The following is a 10,199-nucleotide window of genomic DNA, read 5'->3' as shown; positions in this document are numbered from 1 at the left end:
TCATCCACTGTTTGCACTATGAACTTGAATGATACCTCAAATAGTGCAGGTGTGAAATTTTATAAGCTGTCATAATTATTATTATAGCAAGTGGACAATAAAAGATGCAATCTTTCATTTTTTTTTAATCCCAAACCATATCAAGAAGGAACCAGAATATCATAGAACAGTGGATCTCAACCACAAGACGGCCTTAGCCAACAGCTAAAAAGTGAGAGATTTTTCTTATTTTAGTCAAAGCCATTTGAAGACAAGCCTACAAGGTTAGCAAAAATGTTAGCATGGTTTGCAGGGAGGGAGACCAGATACCTTTTTTTTAAAAATCGATGTCTGTGGAGGAGAGGCTTCACTACGGTGAATAAACTGCTTTTGTAACAATTAATGAATTGAAACATATTTGCTCTTAAGCATTAGTTTAAGGTTGATCTATTTAAAAAAAAAAGCATTTTTTTATATAAAAGAAGCCAGACCAATGCGGGACAGCACTTCTCATTCATTTCTGTGGCTGTGTTCGAAATCACCCCCTATACCCTCATTCACTATTCCCTACATTACTCCACTTATATAGTCCACTTAAAGGAGTGAATTCAGACCGGAAGTGCTCCAGCTTTAAATAGTCTGTGCCTGCTGTTTAATAATCATTTGAAACTTAACAAACTGGCACCTCCAGTAGTAATGGAAAAATGTATCTTGAAGTCTGTCATGGAAACTAAACCAATTTAATAATCAAATGAAACAGAATTTATACCAGTATGATATAATTCAGCAATCCATCTCACGAGACACGCAAATTCATTTGGCGTGACTCTTGCAATGCATTATAGGTATTCTCCAGAGTCTAGACGTTTAGTGGACATTGGTTGTATGCTTGTTAATGAGGTGCATTGTGTGATTGAATTGGTGCACTTCAGTACATCTACTATGGTTTGGAACACCACTACAAATGGCTGTCCCCTCAAATAGTGCCCTATTTAAGGGTATAGGGGCCATTTCGGACACAGCCTGGCCCTAAGGTATCCGCAAACTGTCGCACAACTCTCTGAATGAAATTCAATTACGTGGCAGTAATGTGATTGGTTCATTTCTCGCTAATGTGAATCGCTACTTTTCTTAAAATGAATTGCAATTTTTTTTTTAAAGAATCGCTACTTTCATTTTCATTTTTTCATATTGTCATTTTTTTTTTAAATAAATCGATACTTTTCCTCAAATGAATGAATCGATACTATTTTTTGGTTGTGAGAGTGGCCCATATATTAAAGAACAAACCAACTCACCTGTTCTGGAAGAATTTGAATCTTGGCGGTTTCACAACTAACCAGGCCACAACTCTATCCCAGCTACACCCCATTAAACGTCCATACCCTATTTTTTACAGTCTGGGTCCAGACTCAGAGAGCTAAACATGTTGTGATGTTGTGGCCTAGCAATTGATTCTGTGATCGACGACACGGTTGACCGTTAGAAAATGGCGTGCGCGCCAACATCTCTGGAGCTGTTGAATGGGACATTTACGTATTATCAAAGTCAGTCTACGTCATATTAGACTTTCTCTGGTATTATTAAACCTACTAGCCTGACTTCGTCATACTCATATTCAAGGGAGAATGTTCAAAAAATATTGTGGGCGGAGTTCGGGCTGGCATCCAGGCTAAAACCTACGGCACCCTGCACTAAAAACCACTAGTGATGGTCTGGGAATGATTCTGGGAATCTTTTTTTTTTTTTTTTTTTTTACATTTTAATCTGCACTTAGAAGGCTGAACCACTACAATATTTACTGTCACTGGATGTGCAATAAGATGATAGCCAATGTAGTTTTCATTTTTGCTATGCTACTACATCGAGTTTAAAATGGGATGTGGTCAGGTATGAAAATCTTTCTGTAACGTTACATTGTGTAAACACCGAATCACTTCTAGGTTGATGCTATCAGCAGGTGGTGTATTTGGAAATGAAGCAATGTGCCACGTGTCAACATTTTCACACGTTTTTTTAATAGCACAACTTGTGACAAACAGCAGGCCTGCGACAGTTTCAACGCGCAGAAGTGATGGGCCTGCTCTGCATCAGCAGGAAGGGTGTGAGCTTCGGTGGTTTCCTCCTGAGTAGTATCTGATGAGTGAAACCAGTAGTGGGTGCTTTGGGTGTGTTCACTTGGTAGGTTTTGTGGTGTAGCCTACTGAAATAAGGTGAAATGTTTTTGCATCTTAGTTTAAAGTGCATCTCACGCACGATGGTTATCACTTCAATAATAATTAATCATGCATGTTATTTTTTTTTTATGTAAGAACCGATAAATATTGTCTATTTCATGCCCTTCAGCTACTACAGAAACTGAAATACTTTTACTGTTGTGGGATGTGGTCGATTGTTATACATGTAACGTGCACATTTCTGACCCTGCAGTGTGCGTGTGTGTGTGTGTGTGTGTGAAAAAATTATGATCTTGGCTGGCTTCATGTGACTGCGTTTCCGTTGCTTGCTTGCTTCCGCAATTACTAAAGACACTGCAGAGATGCAGATGTCAAGCACTTTGCATCTCCGAAGAGACCAAGCCAACTGAACCTCCCCGCAAACCGATGTAATGGTCTTCTGTGAACTTCACGCAGGAGCGGAGGGCGCGATCCTGGTCGCTGGGGTAAGTCAGTGTGTACATTATAGCCTACTCATAGTGTATGTGTCAATATAAAACTGACAGGCTAAATGTTTAATAGCGATTTGATTCAGTATGACTTTCAGTAGGTTATACACTCATTACAACCACAGGTAGTCGCCTGGATGACCTCTCGTATCTTACTCAAGCGCGCAATATTAACATGTTTTGTGGTGATCGATCTAGGTCTAGTCGAACTGTTTGGAAGACATTGCGACTCAACTTTAAATGCATAGTGGCTCCAAAAGTATTTGGTCTCATAGATCACACATAAAAGGTCAAGATTTTCGATAATAAAATATCAAACCAACTGGCATATACAAACAAATGACTTATCTCAACTGACCTTTTAGACTTCTGCACTTTTAACCAAATGATTCCAAGGTAATTTTAGTGTATTTATAATGTCAGTTGTCACATTCACACAAGTGTCATGTAAAGTAATTGGACTGGTCATATGGATATATATATATATATATATATATATATATTAAATGAATGCCAGTTATGCAGTAACATTCATGCATTAAGTGTGATACAAGTAATACTTGGCGTATTTTTAGGGCCTCTTTAAATCAATTGATGGCTTTGATCCTGTGTCCGCACTCCGCAGCCTAACCAATCTGATTTATAACCTATAACATATTTGGAATTAGATTTTAGCCATGAATTTCCGTTTTCCGAGCCACATGTGGACCACTAGGTATTTTTAGTTTTTTTTTTGTTGTTGTTGTTTTGAAATATTTTTTGAAAATGTCTAATAGAAACAATTTTAGTGTTTAAAAGATTTAAGATAACAATAACATTATATTATGTTATTTAAACATATTAAATTCAATATCACTGGAAATGTTTAATTTCAAGCAGATCAACACAATAATTGTTTTGTGAACATGTCAATAAACTCGTACATGGACACTGTAAGGTGTGATCAGAAAGTGTCTAGCCGTACTAACTTTGTTTTTCCATGTAAAAGTTTGTTGTGCTTTTTTTTTTTTTTTTTTTTTTTACTATTGTCTTATCTTAATTTTTTTTTTTTTACAATGATATCTTTTACCTATAAGAGAGAGTAAAGACATTTATATTACAAAATGTTTATATTTCAAATAAATGTTGTTCTTTTGGTCTTCCTATTCATCAAAGAATCCTAAAAAAATGTATAACAGTTTACATTTTTGTTTTTTCCACAAACATATTAAGCAGCACAACTGTTTTCAATTAATAATAATGTTTCTTGAGCAGTAAATCAGAATATTAATGATTCCTGAAGGGTCATATGACACTAAAGACTGGAGTAATGATGCTGAAAAATCAGCTTTTACATTACAGGAATAAATTGCTTTTTAAAATATATATAATAATTCACACAATTACTGTTTACTGTATTTTTGATCAAATAAATGCTGCCTTGGTGAGCATATATATATATATATGTGTGTGTGTGTGTGTGTATATATATATTTTAAATTTGAGGATATATTTTTACATTTTAAATTTGAGACGAAGTTGCCCATCCCTATATATATATATATATATATATATATATATATATATATGGATGTGTTTTTGTGTGCACATACAATCATTTTTAGATAAATAAATATTTACTGTTGTGAAATTTACTCTTGCAGTCATGATGCTTTAAATATTCCAATTGACCTTCATCACAGTGATCATGTTAAGATGCCGGTGTTCGACTGCTTGTCCATCGTGGTCTGTCACGCCGTGGTGCCGCTACTGTTGGGCCTTCTTTCAGCCTCAGGACATCCGCAGTCTTTCCCCTGCAGACTGGTATGTGAGAAAAAGGAAGACTGAACAAATATTCCTAGATGGACACTGATTAACATATTGGTGCCTAAACATATTACATATTAGTTTCTAAACCGAAAATATAATGTTTAATCTGAAAGTATGATGTTACATTACCCAAAAATGTAAATTCTGTGACCATTTACTTGGCCTCAATTTGTTTCTTTCTTGTGCTTAACACAAAAAAAATATATGTTTTGAATAATGTTGGTAATCAAACTGTTGATGGTAGCCATTGACTTAAATAGTAAGTAGGGGAAAAAATACTATGAATGTCAATGGCTACCGTCAACTGTCTGGTTATCAACATTCTTCAAACTATCTTCTTTTGTGTTCAGCAGAAGAAATTAACGCACACAGGTTTGGAACAACTTGAAAACTTTACTCGCCTCTAAACTTAAATGATTTGTAACCTGGTGTATTCAGGAGGATTTAGACATTTTAAATATTAGTTTTGACTTGAATTTAGATGTTACCACATGAAGGATATTTTTAGGTTACTTGACAAAACATTTTTACCATTTATAGGCTATGAAGTTTAATCAGCAAACCACAAGTGGGCTATCTATTTTTGATGTTCTCCATGTGCTTCAAGTGAAAAGATACATATTGGCCCAATGAACTGTAGTGGAAATATTGAGTCACATCATCATGTTACTATTTAATTTTTTTCCATTTTTTAAGAAGAATCTAAATCAGTCTTTACTTCTCTTTGCTGTCTCTCTCCACATCTCCAGATCCAAAGCACGGCTCTGTGCAACAGCTGTCAGCTCTCCACCATACCAGATCATTTACCACATCAAATTGAGGAGATCTTCTTAGACAAGAACCTTATGTTAAACCTTCAAGATGGCAGTCTCTCTAGGTATCCTTTTCTGCGGATGCTGAGCTGTGCCAACAATCGACTAATGACAGTGGAAGAGAACGTATTCTCTGAATTGCCTCTGTTAGAAAATCTCAATTTAGCAGACAATGAGCTTCATAATGGACACAAGCAGTTGGCCAAGTCCTTGAGCTCTCTATCCAAACTAAAGACGCTTGATCTTTCGGGTAATGGTCTCTCGGAGGACATGGTGTCTGTGCTGGTACAGAATCTGTCCTCGCTTGAGTCTCTATATTTGTCCCGGAATGCCTTGATGAGGCTGGATGAGTCAACATTCAGAAGCCTTCATCAGCTTAAGGAGCTGAACGTGGAGAGAAATTTGTTGTTTGAGATCAGTGGAGCATTTGATCACATGAAAAAACTCCAGAGGTTGAACCTGGCTTTCAACTGCTTGCCATGTTTGGTCAACTTTGAGATGACCCAACTGCTGGTCTTAAACGCCAGCCACAATTCCATTGAATGGTTCATAACCAATCAGAATCTGAACGAGACCTTTCAGCTGGACACGTTGGATCTGTCTGACAACCATTTGCTGTTCTTTCCGTTCCTTCCAACACTCAACCGAATAAGGACTTTGTTGTTGTCCAATAATCGAGTCGGTTTTTACCAACACTTGGCAAATAACACATCTTCAAACTGGACGACTGAGGTTGAGTACTACAACTTGGGGCAAAATGTGAGCAACATCACAATGGAGCTCTGGAACGAGAACCTTCACGGTGATCTTTCTTCAGTAGAGCTCCTGGACCTGAGTGAAAACAAGGTGAACTCTTTCCCCCATGGATTCATTCAACAGATGCCGCATCTTTACTGGCTGAGGCTGAGAAGTAACTGTTTACAGTCCTTTAGTTTGACGTCTGAAGACTTGCCAGAAACCCTCTACGAACTGGACGTGAGCCGAAACCGGTTAACCGAGCTAAAAGCAAGCCAACGCTCCATTAGCGAGCTAAATAATCTCACACATTTGAATCTGAGTACAAATGACCTTCAGATCCTTCAACCTAGGATATTTGCTAGTCTACCAAATCTTCACACACTAGATCTCAGTCACAATGCAGTGGGCATGTGTTACTTGCCAAACTACACGAGTTCCTCAGGATGTGTTGTGTGGTCCAACATGGTTTCCCTAAAACAGCTTTATCTTGCCGACTGTAGCATTCAAAATGCACCTTCTTCAGCCTTCAAGGGCACACCGCTCACTCATCTTGAACTTTCCAACAATCCAGACCTACACCTTAAGCAGGAATCTCTGGAAGGTCTCGCAAACACTTTACAGCATTTGGGACTTGGTAATACCGGTCTTCAAAACTTCGACTTTTCTACGTACAGCCATTTGAAGTCATTAAACATCTGTAGAAACTCACTACTAGAACTTCCCGAATCTCTAATGGCATTAAACCTGAAACTTCTGGACTTGAGGGATAACATGTTATCAACCATCCAGTCCCAACATGCTAGCATGTTAGCTCAAAGACTGCACACTGTTTATATGAATGGAAATGCATTCAACTGTTGCCAGTTAGACTGGTACAGGACCTTCGGGGAGAATAAAGACATCAATGTTGTAGATCACTCCGAGATTACTTGTTTGGACTTAAACCACAGACGTCACAATATCGTCCTTTTGGACGCCGTCCAATGTGGTGGTATTAGTAATGAGGAGTCTGTTGTATGGTACATCCTTCTCTTTGTAACAGTCAGTGTTTCCATCATGGGTATTTCTATCATTTACATGCTCACCTTTAGGCCAAGAATGTTGCCTCGTGCTATTAAAAAGAGATGCTGGAGGCCGTCTCCCTATTGAGAAACGTGCTGTGTTAAAATAAGGGGCTAACATGCAAATATGCTGTTAAAGGTCGCTACTTTCAGAGAACGGGACATAACAAAAGAGAAATGTGATATTTTTTTGAAAGATTTAGACCATATTGGTCTGTATAAGCATGTGAATGTATTTCATTTTACTGTTAAAATTCATGAAAATGTCTGGGCTGCTGTATGGTTTGTAAATGTGAATACAAAAGTGGCAATTAAACTTTCAGTAATTATGCTTTAAATTTGCATTTATTCATTTAGCAAAAGATTTGGGGATTTTGAACCTATGACCATGGCCTTTCTAGTGCTTTGTATATTGAGTAAAATACTTGATAAATCAAGTTCCCCAATCAAAATGTTGATGTGCGAGGGTTCAATTTCAAATTAGGGCTGAAACACCACATATATATGTTAGTGGTTGATCAATGATCAATGGTTTTCGATGGAAAATGATCAAATGTTTATATGGATACTTTGAATGTCCTTGTAAACCTTTCACAAAACATGCCTCTAAAAGGACCATACACGACTACTAATGTGAATTTTAACACCATTTATGGTGGTGATATTTCAAATCAAAGCTTGTACACTGTAAAAAAAATCTTTTCATGATTAGTAATCACAATATTTTTTCTTTTGTCAAATCAACTTAATTTATTTAGTGTAGATAACATATAATTTTGAGTTTCTAAATATTAAATCATTCTCATTCATTGTATTAACTCACTTTTTCCATTTCGATGAGCTCAAAATTTTAAGGCAACCAGGTTACTTACTTTTTTAAGTTAAACCATCAATATTTTTTTACAGTGTATCAGCGAGTTTCTATTAGTTATATAAAGCTATTTGAAAGTTTTGTTCTCATTATTTTGATTTTGACTATATTAAAAATGTCCTTCTTTAATAACTAAATTCAAATGATGTTCGCTATGATAACTTTACAAAATATTACATAATGCTTACAGCATATAGCCAATGGCCTGCTTTAATTTTTTTTGTTTTTGTTGTTGATTGACTTGCATTTGTTTTGGGGATCACCTACTACAAGAGTGGTCTTCATATGTGCTTTTTATTGTATAAAAATCCCAGTCAGATTTGTGTGTGCATGTATGTTCGCAGAAGTTGCGCGTGAAGAGCAAGTGCTAAAAGTAGCAAAGGAAACATGAAATTTCCTGTTTTGCTAAGACCTGTAGCAACTGCCCAGCTCTCGGTATCATAGAGGGGGGTGGCGGTGGTGTGGTTTTGCTCCATGCCGAGTTCTCAGAGGCAGTTTCAGCAGGATGTAAAGGATTGCAACCGTGTTCGTTTTTCACGTGAAATATTACCCTAGCAGTTCACATTCATTTGTGATACTAGAAATAAAACATTTTGTATCATACATTATTAAAAACTATAAAATATATAATTAATAATTATATATATATATATAATTAAAAAATGCATAACATACACTTGTATAACTAAAACACACTAAAGTACAAAGCAAAGGTGATCATGTGGCCACAGTGAGTATCCACATTGACCAATGCAATAATTTATTGTGAGACTTCTCACTGCAGGGATCATCAGGGTTAGACCACTAAATCTTAACCACGCTGACTAGCACATCAGCCTACGTGGGATTTCTTATGTTTCTGTGGCACAAACCTTATGACAAGAAGACAAAAGGATAGCTAAATGTCAGTCAGGCCGTGAGCACGGGAACCTGTCAGTGTGTGTGAGTGAGAGTGTGTGTGTGTGTGTGTGTGTGTGTGTGTGTTGTATACACTGAGAACCATGTGTGCATGTTAACCCAGAGTGTAACCAGAATACCGCTGTGGTGTTTCTCTAGGTCATGGCGGTTTGAACAGAGAATGAGCAAGAAAAAGAGAAACTAGGGAGTGTAGTATGGGCTCAGAGGCACATCTGCCATTTTTGGAGTAAAGTCTGTCCTGAAAACTCTATATTTAAAATGGGTTGGGGGAAGTAGTAATGTTATGGATATAATGGAATAAAAGATGAGTTATTGTCAGAATTTTCTTCAAAGAGTTGTATACATAAAACTGAATTATGTTTAACCAAAAAATGTGCAGTTTTCCTCTGAGAGAATCTGAAACTACTTTGATCGAAGTTTGGTATGAGTATAAGCGAACGTTAAAATGATTTTACTGCTTCATATTGTCAGTGTATACTGTCAATGTTGTTTTTCTATTTCATTTTCAGTGTGAATCATTTTATTTGTGCCATAGGCAAATCTCATGAAGTGGTTGAATGTGGTGTGGTGATGTGTCAATTAAAACCAACCCTCAAATAACCTAGGGATTTGATATTTGAATGAGGAACTGGGCTGATTAAAATAAACTAGAAATAAACACACACACTTTCAGATTCATACCAGTGTTTTTGTCACTATGGTGAGCAATTGTAAAATAAAATGAAATAAAGTGTTAATTGGGATGTTTGATTAACAAAAATGAATCTGGACATAAACTGTGATATTATTTAGAGTATATGCTGGAGTTGAGTACCATCTAAAAATGTATATGGTAGTTATTTATTTAGTTTATATCATAGAAGCCTATATAGGCTATACAGTATATACCCTTGTAAAGCCACAATCATTTTTGTAAAAGTTTTGAGCCATAAGATCAAATATTTTTAACTTGTAAGTCCAAAGGACTCAAAAAAAAATTCTAAGCATAGCTACATTACAGTGGTTGCGATAGTCTTTTTTCCCTATTGTGACATATAGCCTATCTGAGTGAAACAACTTCACGAACAAGAAAAAAATTAGGGTGGGACCGGGCGGGCGAGTGCTGGAGGGATAGGCTACACATTATGTAAAGTCATCAAAGCTATAGTCCATATTCACAGCCTCGTTGTGTTTATAATCCCTCATAATAATTTATAAGTGAGCCCAAAGGGACCTTTGTAAAAAATAATAATAATATACAAACTTTCATATGCTCATGAGAAACCTTCGCGTACGTCCTCACAAGAATTTGCAAAGGTCCCTTTAGGAGCTCCGTAGTAGGCTACACACACTTTCATGTGATTTTC

General features: G+C 36.5%; 1 protein-coding gene across 1 annotated transcript; it reads left to right on the top strand.

Moving 5' to 3' along the window:
* Positions 1 to 2,037: 2,037 nt before the first annotated feature.
* nrros (negative regulator of reactive oxygen species) lies at positions 2,038 to 8,587 on the top strand. The gene is made up of 4 exons (XM_039684972.2): positions 2,038 to 2,160; positions 2,508 to 2,641; positions 4,327 to 4,447; positions 5,203 to 8,587. Exons 3-4 carry the CDS (start codon positions 4,340 to 4,342, stop codon positions 7,150 to 7,152), a joined length of 2,058 nt encoding a protein of 685 aa, XP_039540906.2. The 5' UTR covers positions 2,038 to 2,160; positions 2,508 to 2,641; positions 4,327 to 4,339; the 3' UTR covers positions 7,153 to 8,587.
* Positions 8,588 to 10,199: the final 1,612 nt, after the last annotated feature.

This window comes from Pimephales promelas, chromosome 22 (genome assembly GCF_988280905.1).
Source record: "Pimephales promelas chromosome 22, fPimPro1.hap1.1, whole genome shotgun sequence".
Lineage (NCBI taxonomy): Eukaryota > Metazoa > Chordata > Actinopteri > Cypriniformes > Leuciscidae > Pimephales > Pimephales promelas.
This window is presented reverse-complemented; position numbering and strand designations above follow the sequence as displayed.